The sequence below is a fragment of the Denticeps clupeoides genome, chromosome 17 (genome assembly GCF_900700375.1).
Source record: "Denticeps clupeoides chromosome 17, fDenClu1.1, whole genome shotgun sequence".
NCBI lineage: Eukaryota > Metazoa > Chordata > Actinopteri > Clupeiformes > Denticipitidae > Denticeps > Denticeps clupeoides.
In genome coordinates this window covers 17,869,458-17,890,682 of record NC_041723.1, presented here as the reverse complement: position 1 = coordinate 17,890,682, position 21,225 = coordinate 17,869,458, and the positions used below count along the sequence as shown (strand labels likewise).

General features: G+C 40.1%; 2 protein-coding genes across 5 annotated transcripts in view; both read right to left on the bottom strand.

Moving 5' to 3' along the window:
* Positions 1 to 7,482: 7,482 nt before the first annotated feature.
* Positions 7,483 to 16,970, bottom strand: LOC114767514 (S-adenosylhomocysteine hydrolase-like protein 1). Of its 4 annotated transcripts, none has more exons than XM_028959404.1 (17): positions 16,691 to 16,970; positions 13,008 to 13,119; positions 12,175 to 12,318; positions 11,685 to 11,785; positions 11,375 to 11,477; positions 10,921 to 11,015; positions 10,727 to 10,833; positions 10,529 to 10,645; positions 10,369 to 10,432; positions 10,107 to 10,195; positions 9,939 to 10,009; positions 9,763 to 9,857; positions 8,703 to 8,801; positions 8,559 to 8,627; positions 8,396 to 8,474; positions 8,132 to 8,252; positions 7,483 to 7,871 (listed from the first exon to the last, which is right to left on the bottom strand). In XM_028959404.1, the coding sequence occupies exons 1-17, from the start codon at positions 16,928 to 16,930 to the stop codon at positions 7,865 to 7,867; spliced, it is 1,713 nt and encodes a 570-aa protein (XP_028815237.1). In that variant the 5' UTR covers positions 16,931 to 16,970; the 3' UTR covers positions 7,483 to 7,864. The 4 variants fall into 4 exon arrangements, with proteins under 4 accessions (XP_028815237.1, XP_028815238.1, XP_028815239.1 ...); XM_028959405.1 differs by lacking the exon at positions 16,691 to 16,970 and adding an exon at positions 15,585 to 15,771; XM_028959406.1 differs by lacking the exon at positions 16,691 to 16,970 and adding an exon at positions 13,621 to 13,759.
* Positions 16,971 to 18,384: 1,414 nt separating this feature from the next.
* cacna2d4b (calcium channel, voltage-dependent, alpha 2/delta subunit 4b) overlaps positions 18,385 to 21,225 on the bottom strand; it is a 29,157-nt gene continuing 26,316 nt past the window's right edge. The window contains exon 40 of the mRNA XM_028959398.1: positions 18,385 to 19,179. Coding sequence (XP_028815231.1) covers positions 19,087 to 19,179 — 93 coding nt within the window. The 3' untranslated portion in view covers positions 18,385 to 19,086. The remainder of the gene's footprint in view (positions 19,180 to 21,225) is intronic.

Here is a 21,225-nt window from a genome sequence, read left to right as displayed (position 1 = left end):
ACACAAAAAAAAAAACTTTCAACACAATCATTTTAAGAGTGTGTGGTGCAACAGACCATGTCTTTTAATGTACTTACATTTTACCTAAAATATTTGCTTCAAAGGTATTTTGATAAAGATATTTTGACAATACTGCAATGTCGATTGGGAGTCTCCACAAGCCATGAGCCAAAAGACTGGTGCGGCAAGGCACATTGTTTCCTTTATCTCGCATTGCTGGCAAGTTTTTGACCAACAACAACCATATCTAAAGACAGTGGTGCATTTTAAAAGCATATTCAAGCATCACGTTTTAGAACAATGTGGATGCATGAAGCTCATTACAGTCAAAGGAATGCGCTAAAAATATGCTAATGGTTATAGATATTGGCAGCCTGTACTTTATGTTTTGTATTAGATCACTTAAATTGGACCGGAAGTGTTTAGCTGCAAAGCCACAGAAGCTGCATGTTATGCAGTAAGAACCCTCATTGATAATGATTGGCCTCTTCAGTACTGATAGATTATCTGCAGATGGTACTTATTTTTCCCACACTTCTGGCTTAGGACAGTTTTGGACAAGTGTAGAGGGAGCCTAAGAGCAACAAAATCACTCATGAAGATGCTTTCATTTCAGGATATTTCAGAAAATCTAGTATAACCATGAATAGGGGAAACAATGTTTTAAATGTGAGCTTGTGTAATATTTTCCACTATTATAATTATGTTTCACAACTGTGCTGAAGTAAAATAACAACATTTTGTTACTTTTGAACTGATGTTCATAACCATACTCATTCTGCTTGTGGTGTAATTTTTATAGTACTATATCAATCTAGTGAATAAGTACAGAAGATAATAGTTCATCAAGTCCCTGTTGAACTCTGACATCAGGTGACCTAACTTCATTGTCCCGAGGACAGCAGGTGGGACAGGCAGATGAAGAACTCGCAGTGAATTAGTAAAATATTTATAGGCAGTCTTACTCTTCGTCATCTATGCCTGTTAAGCTTCCACAACGCGTAGCATCTCGAGTTCCCGTCTGGTAGCAAAGATAAACCAGATACTGCACCCTAGATAAAGGGGAGCAGGATGGCCCTGTTTAAAAATGTGCGGCCCAAACAATACGAACCCGAGGATGGATTTCACAGCAGCAATTCCATCCGGAGAGGTGAAATGAAATATCTCTGAGCCGCTCAGTTTCTCCAATTGAGACGGGCGTCTACATATCAACAGCAGGCAGGTGTAGACCTTAATAGGACGAGAGGAGCATGGGTAGGAACCAGGAGCATAAATTGGGAAAAGCAGAGCCCTGCAGAACCACATCCGACATGGTTCCACTGGGAAGACGTGCTGCTCAGGTTGTATGGTTTTGTTTCGTTTGTGACGTGTGGCGTTAAAGGGAAGCTCTGTACGAGTGAACGGAGACTTGATGATCTATATTACTATATGAACTAGTATGAAAGACTAAATTGTGTTACTGAAGGGGTGGGGGATGTTGCCGTTCTATTGGGCCAGAAATAAGAAAAAAGCTTTTCTGACTTGAAGTGTAATTGTAGACTGCTCAGTATTGACCATCTGGATAGGGTCATCTGATCCTACTGCAGTCTCTGAGCAAGATGCAGGTTTAACAATATGTCATCTAAAAAAAATCTAATCCCTCTGTGGGGGCAGGGCTACGCGCAAAACTAAAACAATGACGTAAATAATAATCCAAAAAAAAAAGGTCTAAATTACGTTTATTAAGTGATTTATTCTGATTCATAACTCTATAACTGCCCAGCTCAAAACGTTATTAATCACATATTTTTGGGGCATTTTCCACCCCCATTTATAAATTAAGAGCCACAAAAGAACGTGCGATTAAATCGCGTCTTATGGGCTTTAACCATCGGAGGGGCTGAACCTCTGGATTGAAATGAATGTGTGACTTTACAAAAAAAAAAAAACGGGCGAGACCGTCCAGGGAGGGATTGTTCTCTCGCGACTGGGGTAAGATGCTTAAAAGCTAATTACCTTTCCACTGGCAAATCCCAGTGCTGGCCACAGGAGCGGCGGGAGCGGCGGGAGCAGCGGGAGCGCGGCGCGTCACCGGGAGCGCAGCGCATCGCCGGGCGGCCGGGAAGGACTTTTACTCCGCTGGAAACGCAGGCGCGTTCGCAGTTATCGCCTCAATTTAGCCTGAATTGGTTTTCATTCGGTAAGAAGTGTAACAGCAACGGGACGCACGTTCCACTTGGACTTAATCCAGTGTGGAGATCTAGTGGTAACATCCAAACGCAGGTAAGTAGATCCATAACGGTTTTCAGCAATTACAGTTTAAAGACTTTATCAAATCAAATATATAAGGTTAACGGAGGGAGATGCAAAATCATTTACTTTTGAACAGCGTGGGATGGACAAAATCTGGACAACTCAGATTTCGTTCTGAAACTGTTACGATTTCATATTTAAACCGTTTTCGATACTTGGTTAACTTGCCTGATAATTTTGGCAAACCAAAAGTCATTTCTCCCATCCATTAAACGAATATGAATATAACGACGCCTCGATTGGTTATGTAAAAAAAACCAAGAATGTATGGCGATGTAGGTTATGACCTCTTTCTCTATGGCGTCTTGCTCCGAGAGACCTGTATTCCTAATCGCTCCCAAAATAACTGGAGTTGGCGGACTAGACTCCATAATCAGGCTAACCGATTACCCGGAGCTTTACTGCCAGGTAACCAGGAAGGCCCAGACTCGGACCCAGGCCTGGAACATTTCACGCCGGGATAACGTGGCCACGAGAAATCGGCGAACCACTACTTCTACTACTACTACTACTACTAATTATTATTATTATTACGTCCAAATAACTTTTGTGGCTTTTTTCAGCGGGTCACGTGGTCTCGGAGACGTTTTGGGGGGGCTGCAGAGCGCACACTGCGGACGTTAAAACTAAACCTTGAATCTCACGTCATAAAACGACATTTTAATTAGGTAAGTGTCAAAGTGATTGGTTAAATTCAAGCAGACACTCCGTCATTTAATTCAAATGCCGTATTTGTACACAGTATGTATATACTGGGCGTCCCGGTATGGATGGCGCGTTGTCTCGCTTCTCCGGGACTCGCCGAGGCTTTTTACAGCCGCACTATCGATTTCTGACGGAAATGGGACGTCGAGAACTGCTCGGGGAGTTATCTGAAACGTCTCAAAAATCACTTAGCACACGGTTTTGGGGCTCGGACCTGGCGCAGCGGGGATAATGGTTTCTGGCTGCAGGAGGCCTGCGCTTATTACCACTGTGCCGTGCTTTGTTAGATGCTTCTCATAATAATCTCTCTGTCTGTAACTAATATAAGTATGCGAACTGCAACTGTGCAGCTCTGCAACATACTGCGGTAAATAAACTGCTCTGCTATTACTCCATATTGCCCAGGTAGGTGCGCTTGGGGATGGGGACCACGTGACTGGAAGGGCAGTTCTCGAACCCTCGGCGCTTCCAAGGTGTCTGACTCCTGTTCTGTGTATGGCACTGGTAGAATTCACTGTGAACACACGCTGTCAGTGAATTACCAAAGGGCCATAAACAGAGTAGAGAAAGAACCACGGTTCCGCCGGCTGCGCACCACACCGCTTTTCTTCTCTGCCCATTTTGGCACTAGCACATTTTTGCTTCTGTATATGTCAGCCGAGCAATTATGTGTAGTGCCAATATAGGACGAGACAGACGTGCAGCTCTCACGCACTTTGTTCTAGCTGACTGCGGCTGGCGAGGTTATCTGCTGAAATTTTCCTCTCTCCTGCGAGGCATCATGCATAATTAATTTCCCTCAGTTTACAATACTTTTAGAGGGCCTACAGAGGATGACTGATCGATCACCCAATCCTCCCCGGCGTCTCTGGTTGCCTCGCAGGCCTTTTTTCTTTTTGTGTGGTGCTGTCTACTGTAACCTGATCCCCAAATATTACTGAGAGAGAATATCAGGAGTGCTTGACCCTTCAGGGTGTGTGTGTGTGTGTGTGTGTGTGTGTGTGTGTGTGTGTGTGTGTGTTTAAACATGGGGTTTAATGGTCTTAATAGTAATTTTCATTATTCACACAACTTACTACATGGAAGAATTAGAATACTAACAATTGATATGATCACAGATTCAGAATATGTGTCATGACATTTGAAAATGTTACTGGCTCATAAAGCTTTACTGATTGGAAGAAGGTTCGAACCTGCATAAGAGAAGATGGCCGGTCAGCTCTCTTGCGGTGTTTGGCAATGGTAGAACTCACACTGGTTGACTCAATGGATCCGGTGGGTCTAGACTTGCCAACAACTGATTGAGAGCCTCTACCAGCATCCTTTTAGGCGCTTGGCAGCAAGAGGTGATGGAGAACACTGAATAAGGGGTGTGAGTGACTGCGGGTGCAGCAGGCGGGAGTAAAATGGCCTCCTCTGCACGCCTACAGTTACAGAGCAACTATCACCATGGAAGACGTCTTCACACTTGCTCTTCGTTGCGTCAGACCTGCTCTCTGATTTAGATATAACTATAGAAAATTACGTAGGTGCACGTGCTACAATAAATGCGGAGTGCCAGAGAGTTGAAAGATTTCTGTGTTCTGAAGCTAAATAAAAGACACTTGACTTCTTCTCTTCTTTTGTTCCTTGCCAAGTCCCCTGAGCCACCAAGGTTGACTGCAGTGGCGTCCCAACCCTCTAGGGTGGCTCCTGCACAATTAGCTGATCACAACGCCGGTAACCTTAGCCATCCAGAGGAAAAGCCAGATATGCAAACGCTACATTCTCAGTAGGGAGATGTGTTTGTGAATAAGATCTGGCTCTTCATTTGAACCCTGTTAAAAGACATTTCATTGTGCAGCTTTGCCAAAATTGCAAGCTTGAAATAAAGAGTGATATAACGGACATTTTAATTTTCATACATTTTATTGAAATGAGCTCTCTTGAAGCTCTGCCATGTGCGTGGCACGGTGCACGGCAGATTATATGCACTTGTTTCCACCCGTCCTGCAGCAGAAGGTCTTAAATCCTTGGTTTTAGCAGCAGGGATTTGAGTTCATGATGCAACCTTCCCCCCCTCGGCCCGTCTGCCACTGGGAAATGTGGAAGTCGAAGCATGCGGGAATCCTTCTTGTCGTGAACCTGTTCACTGTCTCATTTACAGCAATCTCAAATGGTTGAGGACCCGGGTGCTTTTATAACCTACTGCTTATGGACTAAAATTATTAGTGGAATGAGAAAGATGTTGCTTCCTAAGAACTCTCAGGTTACTTGATTATCGTTGTTACTAATGATGAGTGCTGAAAGCAGAGGAGTGGTCCCTGTGTCCACTCCTGTTAATGCGCTACTAATGCCTGCTAATCAGTTTTCCTGCTGCAGTACGCCCATCAGTCAGGCCCTTGTAATGTAGTTGGGACGGCGGGTGGGTGGCTGTGGATTGGGTGCGGGATTCACACTAGCAGCTGGTCCACGCCAATTACAGCACTCCATGATGACAGTCTGGGTCAAACCCTTTTGTTAGGGTTGTCTCCAGAGACTAGCTGCTGCTGGTTTGACGTTACTTCTTGCACAGGGGACCAGGGGGAGGGGTGTTGAGAGGTTCCGTATACTTCATACCGTATACTTAATTTCTTTTGGCAATTCTTGTCCAAAAGTTTTCACAACTTTTAAATCAAAATGATAGGTCTGATCTTCTCACCATGCAGCCATGACATCACAAATGTATTTACAATTTAGTATTTAAGGTTAATGCTTTCTATTGAAATGCATGCCCAAATTCTGAATAAAGACTGAATAAAGGCAGAGTTGGGAACAATACTGATGCTTAAATGCAATATACATTAGCATTATTATTTCTTTATTTTATTCCATATCTGCATCACCATGCATAGATCATTTTTTAAAACCAGCTCCCTTTTTTAACAGGCAAGTGAAAAAAAATCTACAAAATTGCAAAGTTAAGAATTAAATGACTATTGAATCTTTGAAACTAGAGGTGTATTCACAACTAGAAAGAGTGATGCACTTGTTTTTTACACCACAGCAGATGAATGCAAAAAGTATTGTTTTACTTAATTCTGCCTCGTAACATAAACCAAATAAATTTTTTTTTTCTGAATATTATATGTTTCACCCTTCACCCTATGTTTCACTTCCGGGTCTCACACAATCATGTACCAGGAAACTGCATACGCACCATCTGTCACAACCTGCTTTATCAGCATCCAGTGGATTACAAGACCATCCCTGAGACCCACCATGAGAAGATTAACAGAAGTGTGTAGTGCTTACATATCTACACAACAGGCAATGCTGTTTTGTGTTATTAAAGCCAAAGAAGGAAACAAATGAAAAGCTTTTTTTTTGTTCATATTTTTTGTTCATCAGTTCATTTTCCTTAAATTTCCAAAACCAATGCCTTTTAAAAACACCTTGAAATACAGTAGGTTGAACAGGTGATTTCTTTTGGGAGGATGCTGTACTAAAGGTCTTTATTCATATTCTTTGTCAGGGCACTACTGTGTGCTTCTCTTTCCTCTGTCAATCCAAGTATCCATTCCCCAGCCCCCCTCTGGGATTACATTAATCCTGGAACACAGCAGTATTTTTAGATCTGCTCTGAGTGCATTCATATAATGCAAGATATACAGGGCGGCTGAAGGCCCTCTGAATGATGATCTCCCAGTCAGTCATCCAGACCAGGTACACATTTACAAGCAAAATCTCAGGAGCCATTCAGTAAATACTGTCATGCAATCATCTTCTTCAAAATGTTGTTGTTAGATACCTCTGTTGCTATGTAATCACTGAACAGTGCTAATAAGAATTATTAGAAAGAACATGTTTTTTATATGGGATTAATATTAAAGCATACATTTGCAGTAAAAATGAAAGGTCGATTTCTTACAGTTGGAACTGTTATTCCAGTACCCAAAAGAAGGATCAAAGTGCTAATCAAGTCCTGAGATAAGCGAACATTTGTTGTTGCCACAGAAGATTCACCAGCAGTAAACAGTGGATCAGGTGAATGCAGCTAACAAGGCCCTGAGGGACCCATGAGGGTCCCAACCTAATCTCAGAGCTGTTGCACAGCATGGAAAATTACGGAAACGCGTTTTCCCGAGACTAAAACAGTGGACAAACAAAGTGGTTTTTCCCCTTAACCCTGCCGGGATCCAACAGTTGTCCCATTCCATGTAATACATAATGATTTGCTGATTTGCTGAGTGAATCAAATAAATTTGTGTAGCACAAAGATCCGTCTAAATGTACAAAATTCACCCTTAGAACATTATTTCATGTAAACCACTCACAAAGTGAATAAACACTTCCAGTATGCGCTCGACATGTCAGAAGCTGATTTGACATTTTTTGCAGTAGAGCAAGCAGTAAAAGTACTGACTGTACTACTGAAACCTTTTCCCATAAGAACACTTCAGCCTCCCCACCGACACACCATGTCACACTTCATGTAAATATGCTGAATAAGCCAATAAAGGTCAGTTTATCTTTAATCAGTCCTGGGTTTATTTTATGAAAGCAGAAATACATGACACATATGCTTTAGAGATTTGTTAAATACTGCACTTGAGTTAAAATCATGTATGAAACATAATTTCATAATATAGCAGTTAGAATGCAGTTAATATGCTTCAACTATGCACATATGGTTAATATTTTAGTTTTTCTTTAAAGTATATAATTGATTTGTGCATAAAAAAAGAAATCATTTAGTTGTGTGAAATGCACGTTTTTCTTCTGCTTTGGTGCAGTGTGCATCTAAAGTGGTCCTCTAGGTGGCAGCAGAGCAGGTTTAATAACTTGCAGATGATATCTAAACAGCCTGGATCCTTCAAAATCCTTCTTCATCATCATGCATGGTGCATTAATATCTGAAATGCATACATAATTAGTGAAACTATGAAATATATAACCAATCTGCATTAACCCTATGAGGAGCATATGTTATAACATGTTCAGGTGCACAGGGCAGTGGGTGGCCTAGTGGGTAAGGAAACGGACCCATAATCAGGTGCCACTGAGCAAGGTGCCACTGAGCAAAAGTCAATTCACTTTAGTTTCTTTCAACATAACATTTCTTATTTGATACTATATGGTTGATTTGATACGGAAGGACTGAGCTGATACATGCCTGTAGTAGTTTGGTTTGAAGGGGCCGTTCTTGTTCAGGTTCAGATATTTGGCCTGTTCATCTGTTAGTTCTGTGAGGTGGGCATCAAATGCTGGCAGATGCAGGCTGGCCACATATTCATCTGGAAATAACATTAAGTTTGACCTACGTACATTCATCTCAAGCAGAAGGGTTTTCTGATGTTATTACTGTCCCATTTTTTGAGTGCAGAAAACGTTTCCTAAATTTTAGATCGGATGTCTTGGCGCTTTTTTCGGTTCTTACCCATTTTCTTAGGTAGCAAGTAGACGTCTTGTTTATAACGCCCTTCCGTTGCATTATAGAGCTCAATCAGGGCCAGGGCCTGCATTCAGAAGAGGTGAGTGAATCAATATCTACCTGATAGTCTTAATAAAGCTCAAAAAAAAACTTTGCTGGTCTTACACACCTGTGTGGTGGCAGTAATGGAAAGAACGAAGGTAGGAACAGTGGAGCAGCTCAGGTTGAGAAGACGGCCCTGAAGTCCAGGCAACATAATGATAGATTAAAATAGACACAAGTTCATACAAATGGCATTGTGGCATTGTCTCACCTCCGCTAGTAGAATTATTTTCTTGCCATCAGGCCAGATGACGTGATCCACCTGTGGCCTCACATGCTCCCAGGTCAGCTCTGGGGTGTGCAGGCTTGCCTGAAGAGGGACATTAATAATCATATATGTTTGTCATATATGTTTTAAAAAATCCAGTGCTTCAGAATCAGAACTTTATATATACACATATATACACAAATATGTATCCAAGGACTATTATTATAGAGGATTTTTTCATGATTTTGTAAGGGATGATAAGGAAATAAGAGATAAGATAAGATGATCCTTTATTAGTCCCACAAGTGGGAAATTTACATAACAGGAGTATATAAATTCCAGACTATAGAGGGCACCTGTATATAGGCCGCACATACTTTTTTTTTTTTTTAAGAAAAAAGAAATTGTACATAAATTAGACGAACTTATCTATAAGCCACAAGCGTCCCCATCGAAACAGGAGAAATTAATGGAGCAAGATGGTACAGGAAATATTTGTTTACTTTCAACGAAATAAATGCCGCAATTGCTTTTTCAGAACAGTGCTTTTAACAGTACTAAAGTTGTCTTCTTTAGTATCAGAATTGAACAGTTTGAAGGTAAGCAAATAAAATAAAAACAAAAGCAAAAGTCATTGATCACTATCGCCATCGTCCTCCTGTGCACTCGACTGATCGCTTTTAACTTGAAAGTCGCATCATATGCATTTCTTTTCCATGATGAGGGTCGCTAAATAGCTGAATTAAGTGTGAGTGAGTTTGCTGAAACAGTTTCATTGGTCCACTGTGATCTGTTCAGTAATTTCAATTGTCTGATATGACGAGGTTAAATGTGTTGGCGGCAGGAAGCTAGATAGCCTATAAAAATCCATGAATTAGCATAAGTTGTAGTTCTCAAAACGTGTGAAGAATTTACGATATATCTAAATATTGCTAAATGCAAGATTAACTATCTCTAGGTTATTTTTTGTTCAATGAGCGTCTGTGGTGCCCAGGGGTTTAATGGACTTGATAACATTTGGCCTGTACTAGAAAATACTATTAAAGATAAAACTACTACTCACTACATCTATCTCTGTGTTTGAATGTCCCATGTTGCAAACAATGCAGCCGTTCTTCATGCGGTCCAAATATTCTCTTCCCACCACATTTTTATTCCCTAAAATTCAAAAGAAGCTTAATTAATGCAATCAATTTATTTGTTTATCATAAATGATTTTAACATTTATTTATTACATGCCTGTGCATGTGATAACAATATCAACATGTCTGATGACCTGGCTCAGTTTGACCACTCGGAAACCATCCATACTGGAAAGAACAAAGTGGATCTTATTGATACCAGTGACACTATGTATTTTTCGAATTTACATGCTTATCATGTACATTAATAAACAACTTGTCATACCATGCCTGGAGGGCACAGATAGGGTCAATCTCAGTAACATAGACTATGGATCCCAGTGCCTTCAAAGCAGCACAGCAGCCCTTTCCAACCTAGCATACAGACACACACACACACACACACACAATTTTTAATGCAGTCAAATAACTGTCTTCAAACAAAGGCTTTGCATGGCAAAATCTAATCCTTTTCACATGATTGTGAAAAAGTGTAAGTGCACACTGCCCCATAGTGGGTAAAGTAAGTATTGCAGGGTTTTAGATACCTCTCCATATCCACAAACTACCACCTGCTTTCCTCCAAACATCACATCAGTTGTCCTCTTTAGTCTGAGAAAAACATATTGTCTGTTCAGGTCACAACTTACACTCAAGTACATGATATACAACATTGTGTGTGCTTGTACGATGAAGAAGCAATATTACCCATCCAGAATAGACTCTCTGCAGCAGTAGAGGTTGTCAAACTTCTGCTTGGTCACAGAATCATTGACGTTCATGGCCGGTACACAAAGTTTGCCTGCCTTGGAGAGCTGGTACAATCTGAAGAGAAGACAGGAAGCATTTATTTTGGTTCACACTGATGAATCCAAAGCAGAAGGATACATTCTGAAGACTCCACACCTGTGAACTCCAGTGACACTCTCCTCCACAATACCCTTAATGTACTTGAACACGTTGGGGTATTTCTTATAAATACAGTGGGTCAGGTCTCCGCCATCGTCAAGGACCTGCAAATTTGAAAAGGTTTTGGAGATAAACATACATGTCCCATTATTAAAATAAAAAAGCAAACATTTAAATCAAACTAAACTTACTAAATTGGCCTGCCAACCATCCAGGCTGACACAGCGATCTATGCACCACCAGAAGTCATCCTCTGACTCTCCTTTCCATGCAAATACTGGGAATCCTGAAGTGGGGAACATTTTGAGGTGTTGAGGGACAATTAAGAGAATTACAGCCAAATGACAGTGCTAAGGGAAATAACTAAAATAATTGCATGCATATATGTATATATACACACACACACACACACACACACACAATTATCTTAGTTTTTATATATATAGATATATATATAAGATATATATAGATATATATATATATATATATATAGATATATATATATATATATATATATATATATATATATATAGATATATATATATATATATATATATATATATATATATATATATATATATTCACCCTATGTGTGATATACTTTCTACAATTCTATACATAGGATAGGAGCCATGAAGCTCTTACCTCTCTCTGCTAAAGCCGCAGCCACAGCATTCTGGGTGGAGTAGATGTTACAAGCAGCCCATCTGCACTGTGCACCCAGTGCTGCCAGAGTCTCCATGAGCACCTACAGATTGAAAACTTTTACTTCTACTGTCCCACATTATGATGACCAAACCTCTACCAAATCAGGATATATGTCTGGTTCTTTGGTCAGAAATGCAACACTGATAAATGGGTGACCAAGGAAACGGCCGAAACTATACAAATTTATCAAATGTGTTTATTAAATACCATATACATAAACCAATACAGTAGAAAGAGAGCGACTCACAGCAGTTTGAGAAGTGATGTGTGTGCAGCCCACTATTTTGGCTCCTGCAAGAGGTTTCTCTGAACGGGCTCTTTTCCTCAGAGTCATCAGTGCAACCATTTCTAGAGAAAATAATAATATGAACAGCCAGCATTGGCTGCATGTAATTCTGACATACTGACACACTGACTGTCCATGAGCACATCATTGCAGTGATCTTAATGTATCAATGTTTTAAAATGAACTGTAAAAATCTGTCTAAATTTTCCAATTCAGAATGAAATAACAGCTTTCAGATAAGAAAAAAGGCATAATGAAATTTCCACATTTCTTATCATGCAGTGCCATCTATAGGCGCTTCCTTGTGTGACATGGAATACTGAGAAACCTTTTGCAATACATGTTAAATATATATAACACCATTTTCTGTCTTAAAAAACCATCAGTCCAGAGATTATCAGCAACATTGCCTATTCTCAAGCAATAGTAAATTCTTGATCTTTGCCTTTACCTTGCTCAGCAATCTCTATCTCTCTGCGCCCAAACTCAGCCTGTTTGATGTTTTTGATGCAAAAGTCGCTCCCGCCTTTCGAGTTCTTCTGCATTTTTTCTCTGGGTGAAACCTCATCATCGGCGCTGTCAGAGTCTGAGGGAGCTGTAATGGAGGAATGAGGGGGAAAGCGGTAGCCTTTCATGATGTATATTTTCATTACTGGCATAAACAGCTGTGGATGATGGGTTGGCTGGTTCTGCAAATATGAGAGGTCAATTATCTGTAATTTTTGTAAAGTCATTGTTCTAATACTGCCATTGTGTTTAGCATTAAAATACAGTAGCATGACACATGAGGTGATTTAATCCTTAATAAAAAATGTATTTGTTATTGACTACTTTGACCACTATTGACCACTATGAGTACTGCAGCCATCACACATCAAGTGAAAATGTTAACTGTACTCCATGGAGGATATTAAACTACTATAATTTTTAATAATTTAAACACACAACAGCTGTGAATATTAACAAAAATCTCCTGAAATACCACTAGAGGGAGCATGAGTACCACAGTTTGAGAACCAAAGTTCTAAAACATAGAAAGCAATTAAATATATGTCATATTGGTGTTTTGTATACAGGTGTTCAGCATTTATGTTCATCTATATCCCTCTGATGGAGGAGTATAAAGCAAATGTTATCCAGTCTGGGATAGCTGGAAGAGATCAAGAGACAATTTAATCACATCCACTCCACTATTGCAGCTCATTCTGAATTAAAACTGTCTGCTGGTCATGTCCATTAATCTCCTGCATCCCACATCTCTCTGTTCCTTAATTTCCACCATACCTGAGCTGAAACTCTCCGTGGAGGACTGGGAAACAGAGCGGGAGAGGGATCGTCGGCCGATCTTGGCAGGGCGTTTGTTGAACTCCTGTTTCTGTTCTCCTGGCTGGATCTGCTGTTGGGGAACAAAACACACCATATTTATTGCACCTGTATGAGTAGAATGAGATGGGGACATAAAGATGATGTGATGTGCGTGTGTGCATGTGGAGAGTATATGTCAATGTCTATAAACATAGGTAATATCAAGGCTAAATCCAAAGCGACCCATTGTAAGTCGCTTTGGATAAAAGCGTCTGCCAAATAAAGTAAAGTAAAGTAAAGTAAGTAAATTAATTAATCTAGACTAAAATCTAGAGGATGTTACATTTAAATGATGCATCCACCATCTGCTGCATAACAGTGAAGAGATATATGTATACAACTAATTAACATATATTTCAACATTGTGATGCTCTCAGTAAAAGGTCAAATTTTAATCTGTACTTTAACAATTTAACTAAATTCACAAAAAAAAAATTAAACTGCTGTGTCCAGTCCTGAACGCTGCTGTGTAAAACTGTAAACTGTCTCATTTATGCACCACAGACAGGTCTGAGCTATGTAGTAAACTCACCATCCACTCTGGCAACCAGAAAGCGGGTTTGGTGGAACTGGAGGCTTCCCATTTGGCCATGTCTGCAACAGCTGCAAGAGCCCTGACCTTCTCTCTGTCCCTGGGAATCACCTTCTAAAAACGCAGCAGAGCTCCTGCTTCACTCCCCTCGCTGCACTGCTCCCCGCTGTCCATCACCCCCTCCCACCTACTATCCCTCCCTCGCTCCTACCATCCAAACCCAGTGTATCTGCTGCCTCTGGGAGTCGGTTGTTAGCACCGTGTGCAGCGAACCTCTCTCAGATTTAATAATACAGAGGTCAAATTCCTGACGTTTGGCAAGGCACTGCCATGGTGTGGCCTTCCACTGTAACCCAAGCTCTCCGTTGCACTTTTACAATATGGCCTTAAACCACCTGCTGGCGCAGCGGACTCGTGGCATATATGCTTACAGCGAACCCCAGCCTGACAGGTATAACAAAAACACGCAGCGGTGCTCAGGTCGAATCTAAATGAGATACATTTACATGACCGGACTTCCCGCTGCAGCCAAATAATGTGATCTTGAGGGTGCTGTCAGAGGGATTTACAATTGGAACCAGATCAACATTTGTCTAGTCATATTATTCTGTGGCTAACTCATAAATACACCCATGGAGGCAACCTGTTTTCACCAGTTATTTCCCACATCACCTGGTCTGTACAGCTCAGCTCAGACTATTGAAGTATTTTGTAACAAAAAAGACAGAAACAAACTGCCAGGCATTCCATATGGGGTGGTAGTAGCCTAGTGGGTAATACATTTGCCCATGAACCAGAAGACCCAGGTTCAAATCCCACTTATTACCATTGTGTCCCTGAGCAAGACACTTAATCCTGAGTGTCTCCAGGGGGGGGACTGTCCCTGTAACTTCTGATTGTAAGTAGCTCTGGATAAGGGTGTCTGATAAACGCTGTAAATGTAAATGTAGAAACCGTAACCTGGCACAACATAGGAAATAAAGACTTCAGTCTTCAAAAAGGATGGCTACTGGATGGTGGAAACTTACATCCAGATTCTGAAAAGGTCTAAGTTCCGGATATGAAAAGGATTATTGTGGTCTTCCTTTGGCCTGTGGTCTTTTTAATAATGATTAAAAAAATTATATTATGTTTTAATATGCATGACATTGATAAGCCTCTATAATGAGGACTAGCTATATCATGGTTTGAATGAACACGATTAATCTCCTTACCAAAGAAATTCAACCTTACTTACATGTGAATGATATTTCACATGGTGTGGACTGTTGAATAACTATGTGTTTCTACAGCATTCTTAAACACTTTGAATATAACTTAAATCATCCTTATTAGAATTTAAATTGATCAGAATGTTAGGGTTGCTGCATATTGGTGCCAAGACAGTCAGCAGAAACTGAAATAAGATTATAAGAACCTCCCAATTATGGCAATGAATGGAAAACACTTTGAACGGTGTCTTTTAATCTCTGACAGCTCTGAAAAGTCCAGATGGTTACTGTTGTCTCCAGTCAAAACCAGTTCAAATGGTCTTTTTGGTCTGCCACCTTTCACAAATACTTGAAATTAAAAACCCCTTTACATACAAACAGGGTGTTAAGAAGTGTCCAGCCAGCCAGCCATGTAGAAATAATGTTTTTTCCACTGCTGTGTATGTCAATGCGTGTGTGATGTTCCGAACACAAACTTATTCTGCACCATTATTTCCTGTGTGTTAATAGGGTTTGAAATTACAAGATCATGAAGGCATTCACACAGTTTCCAAACCAGCATATGAATGTAAAAAATCTACTGAGATCTACCACAAAAATGAACACTTGAACATGTAATAAACATGAACATGTAATAAAAGCCAACTGAAAAAAATATAACTAATATTTTCTATTGTACCTCTGTATTTCTTCACCATTGATGGTAAATAGTGCTACTTAAAATCAGTATTAAGACACATCGCTCAGATATACCTTGATGTTGAGTGATAGTACAGGCTCGGTCTGCTCCTTGTTGACCAGCTGAACCAGATTATAAACTTTCTTCATGCTGCCACTTCTGCTGGTTGATTGAGTCTACCACATTTGAGGACATGTATCACACCCAGTTTACACCACAAACCCACAGGAAAATGACACCTCCGGACGGGAGTGAGAAGGACATTCAAGTTCACCCAAGCACTTTAAAGTGACTCATCCAGAGGCAATGATTAAGTCCTAGACGATGATGCAACACTCAAGAAGCACTGTTAATGCATTTACTGTGATTGAACATATTTGTGTAATGGTGCAATGCAGAAATTGCATGAAATTTTTTAATACAGTTCAGCAATCATCAAGACCAGAATGAAATATAATTTAGAAATTATGCCGTTGTGGTTGCTGTCAGAAATATATTAGGTTTCATGAAAAGCATGAACATTACTGTAACATACTGTGTGTTCATACTAACATCAGAGTATGCTCTCACATGCACACAAACACACTTTCCCCCGTACACACTCAGTACTCATTTCATTGCCTTATTCACTCTATGGTCAGTGAAAAAGTACCTTAGTATTAAGAACACTCACTTTAGCTCTAAACTCACTGGGTATAGTACACTTGCAGAATAAATGAAGTATGCATTTATTCTTTCTGATACATGGTAAGAGCTGAAATACAAACTGGATGATGTTTCACTGCTACCAGAGTAAAGTTACACCCTTAGTGAAACATTTATTTTACAGGAAAAAACAGAGCGGAAGCACATACTGATTAACAGAGTGGGTGCATGTTTTTTATTCACACACACACGCACACACACACACACACACACACACAGAATACCAAAATTAGGTATTCATTCAGAGGTATTTTGAAAAAATAAAATAAAGCAAAAACTGCAAAACGCAACAAAACCGGTTGCCATATAGAACATCCTACACACTTTACATACTTTCCATACCTTATAAATTTTTTTGCTAAACACTCTGTACAAATTGCAATTTAGACCATATTTTAAGTTATTCTGCCAAAAAGTAAGCAGTAGGAGGTGATAAGAGCAAGACTATGATCAATGACTTTTTGAAGCAACCTACCCTCCCTCTGTTGGTCCTTGCGGCCTCTGTGATGGATCTGTTCCAGCCCTCTTGCCTGTCATAGTATGGTGTGATGTTAACAGCCCTTCGGACGGCAGCGGCTTCAAGCATTTTTAAAATGCTGAAACTTGAAGACTGAGGACTGTTCACATCCTCCTGCTCTTCCATTGCAGATCCACCAGTTGGTGCCATTAGCGATGAAACATGTCTGCGCTCAGTGAGCTCCAGTTCTTCATTCATGGCTTCTGTTGCTACTTGTATCTATTACCTGAACCCCTTGTCTGACTTGGGCTTTCTAGAAGGACAACAGAACTGACCTGGCCTGTTTGTAGACGTTTCCTACAGAATAATAGTGGTAGACGTCTGCTAGGCATGAGGGTGGTAGGTAGTACAAACAGAGTTACTGCACTGGAAGTGTATGCAAGTGAATGAAGGTTATTTCAGGTCCATGTATTTTATCAAAGATCGAGTAGAATCATTACTCAGGGTGGTAGTATCCCTGTGTGTGCCACACTCACCTGTAAACCTGAAGACTACAAAATCACAAGTTCAAACCCCACTTACAACCATTGTGTCCTTGAGCAAGACCCTTAACCCCGAGTGTCTCCAGGGGGACTCTCCTTATCACTACTTATTGTAAGTTGTTCTGGATAAGGACTTCTGATTACTAATGAATAATATTTAATAATAAATGTAAATTACTCAACTGAAATACATTCTTCATGTATTTTACTTCTCACACACACTTCGCACACCAGATGAAAAATTAAAGGGGTTATTAAAATATCTTTAAAATAAAAACAACATAACAATGAATTAGTCAGTAAGTCTATTTTCCAAGACTGAAATTGTGATGTTATGAGTCTTAGCTGTAGGTATTTGCAGTTGACCCCCCTTCTACTCAAACCCTAATAAACCAAACTGAAAGAGAATTATAACAACACTGCTGATAACAGAGTGTCCATAATAGTTTTATTTTATTTAATTCTATTCATAACCCAGCCACTGGGGACACATTGTATTTCTCTGTGCTGGTTCCAAGCCTGGGAAAATTGGGACATTTGCTCCATGAAGGGTTTCTGGCATAAAACTTTCACCAAATCTTTGTCTGGACTGTTGCGACCCCTGACAGGAGCAGCAGGAGGGCGACAACATTCTATTTAGCCATTTATCTGACATTAATTTAAACGATGTAATGTTCTTGGGATGTGTTCCTCTAAGGCTACATATTAAGATTGAATGTCACAAGGCACAAGCGTGAAATAAATATACATTGCATATTTGTCCTGAAACAAACAGTACACATAAAGCCCTGTGTGTTGCATGGTGTTTACTGTCAACACCTTGGCTGTGTTTTGGCACAGAGGATCTTGGAAATGTCATAAGATTCAGGCTGTTCTAAGGAAGCGATATGTTCTCGTGATGTATGTTTAGTAAACCGGTCCAGTGCCGAATCCGTAAGCAGGAAGCTTGGTGAGTCTGTATTACTGCAGTAGTTCAACCTGCACTTACTGCATTTAGATACATATGTATATGAGAAAATACAGTCTAACTGTCATTACTGATGTACAGTGAGAACACCTTGTAGATGTTCATGGCAGGATTTGCATTTAAATGTTTTGCACATTTACTGTTGTGCTACTTTAAACATATTATCCATTTTAAACAATACACATACACAATCACACAACACATATGCACGTTTTTTTTTTATTTGGAAAAAAAACATTCTCAAAATATACAACATGAATGAGAAGAACATTTTAGATTCATGCATTAAATACAAATTGTGTAAATTATTATTTTATATGAATCTTGTCAATCCCACTCTTGTTGCAATCAAGATACTCATCATAATTCAATACTTCGGTTCAGGTCATTTCATCTGCACCAATGTGTATTTTAAAGAGAGAGTGGCACCACCAGTTCATTTTGTCATGGGATGGTTAACCAAGAAAGTTAACATGGCATGCATAACACGCTGTCATTAAGACAAACACCAAAACAAACACTGCTCCTCTCTACAAAGATCCAAGTCCTCTGAAAAGATGCAGTGTAAACAAAGGTCCAGCAGGGGTCATCGTTAACAAGGTCCCCAGTGCATGATCGTTATCCCTATTAATTTCACATCCACTGGGCCACAATATTCCAACCTAAATTAATTTGGCTAAATGGGTTTGATTTGTTTGATTTGTTATGACAGCATTTTAATGAATCATTTAGAGATGTGGTTAAAAAATATACTTAATATAATTAAATGTAAAGCCCTTATAAACTGTGGATTTCATCCGCAATCCACTCTTCCAATCTGTTGTGTAGTTTTAGTGCAAAACAAATGATGGATGACATGATGCATATGAGACTCTTTCCGGGGAACTAGACCTTTACTTTCCAGATCATCGAAGGAGCAGTGAAGTCATCAAGGAAGTGAAAAAGAGAGCTACTGATAGGCTAATCTCTGAAGCTCCCCCACAGTCCTTGGCATTTTCCTGCAGGAAGAATCCAAAGTCTGTTATTCCATGTTTATCTGAAATATTTCATTAAATACTGTCTGACAGCTGCAATACAATATATAATATAAGTACACAGGATACAATTAATACTTGCATATAAAGATAGCCACCAAAACAGCTGAACAGATGTCTTGTTGTACCTCGTACCAAGATCTAAGTGGCAAAATGTTTAAATCTTGTGAGGTGTGTGGTAAGCTTTTCATGTATTGAACTTGATTGTCCGGATTCACTGACAGGTTGAAATCTCTCATATTCCCCAAAGCATGGCCCCTTACATCTTCAGACATGTGGTAGGTGTAAAATTAAATGCTAATTTTTCTAAAATGCCTTTATGCTCAGATCCTTACATTTCCTCACTTTTAAAACACGACTTGCTGCTAAAATGTGCTAAAATGAAATTTTGCATATTTTTAATATGGATGTGCTGATCCACATTTTTTCCAATCCGATACCCATTCCAATACAAGTGAACTTTTTTTACTTAAATATTATAATTGTTGCTATGGAGATATGTGTATATTAAATATCTCTCTATTCACAGATTCTTCTTCTTGATTCAGCTGATCCCATTGGGGTCAACACTGCAGATCTTTATTATATCAACACAGTATGGCTTTCAAAAGTCACAAAAACAACACTGCAAAAAAAAAAATAAGGCATATAAAGAATTCAAGGAATAAAAAAGAGGTCTATTCATTATTAACAATTAAACCATTAACGCCGCTAAGTCTGCATTGCACTCAGATCTTTATTTGGGCCTGTCAGCATGACAGACCATTTACTATTGTGCTGGGACCAGCAAAAAAGGACATGTCTTACGTTCAAGGCTGCCACGCAAAAACCGTGAAACGTACAGAAACGGCCTGACCACTTCGCACAATATGACGTATTGTTTATTTTGGTAGGTCGTACGGCCCGCCCACAAATCTGGTTCAAAGTGTAAAAAGTACCGTTTACTATCGTGCTATGAACACGTTTTTGGCTCCCTGTGACCAGCCGTAAAAGCTAGAGACACCGGAGTCGAGGCGAGGCCGAAGGCCTCGCCGAGACACACAATCTGACATATGGGATGAGTCGGTGCCACCAACGGGGGTTTGGAAAACCCGGAAAAACCCGGAACACTGGGAAAAAGGCAATAAAAGGACATGTCTTACGTTCAAGGCTGCCACGCAAAAACCGTGAAACGCACAGAAACAACAGTAAGCCTTCGGCCTGACCACTCCGCACAATATGACGTATTGTTTATTTTGGTAGGTCGTACGGCCCGCCCACAAATCGGGTTCAAAGCGTAAAAAGTGTGGTTTACTATTGCACAGAGGAAGAGGTTTTCAGCTCCCTGTGACCAGCCGTAAAAGCTAGAGACACGGGAGTCAAGGCGAGGCCAAAGGCCTCGCCGAGACACACAATCTGACATATTGGATGTGTTGCTACCACCAACAGTTGTCAGGAAACATGGGAAATATGCAAAAAGGAAAAAAAGGCCATGTCTTGCATTTGTGGCTGCCACGCTAAGACCGTGAGACGCACAAAAAAAACGGAGAGGTCAGGCCCTCCGCACAAAATGACATATTGATTGCTTGTTTGGGGACTACAGGAGGGCCACAAATTGTGATCAAAACATTAAAAGTGTGAAAAAATTTGGTTTCTTAAGGTTTGCGATGAAACACTTCACAGCACACACACAAGTCTCATATCAAGTCGTGCGGCTTTTCCTTCCGCACGGTTTGACGGATTTACGGTCGGCACGCAATTCCCCAAAAAGCGTTTTCGGAACGCGTTTATTATCCTAGTCCAAAATTGGACTTTTTTGGACTTTGTGTCCAGATGGTTTGACATAGATTATTATTTGACATAGATTATTTATTATTATTTCAGACTTTTTCGGCACTTAATGCGGGTCGTACCAAAGCACGCACACCGGCGTGCTATATATCAAAAATTAGTACTATATTGTGTGAGGTGTGCTATTACTTTTATAAGCGATCGGACTGGGCGTGGCCGAGCTATTAACGCTCAAACAGG

Coding starts and splice junctions, on each gene's coding strand:
- LOC114767514 (XM_028959404.1), bottom strand. CDS start 16,930: ATGAATGAAGAACTGGAGCTCACTGAGCGCAGACATGTTTCATCGCTA. Junction 11,786..12,174: donor GATAGAGATTGCTGAGCAAG/GTAAAGGCAAAG, acceptor TATTTTCTCTAG/AAATGGTTGCACTGATGACT. Junction 8,253..8,395: donor CTTGCTACCTAAGAAAATGG/GTAAGAACCGAA, acceptor TGTTATTTCCAG/ATGAATATGTGGCCAGCCTG.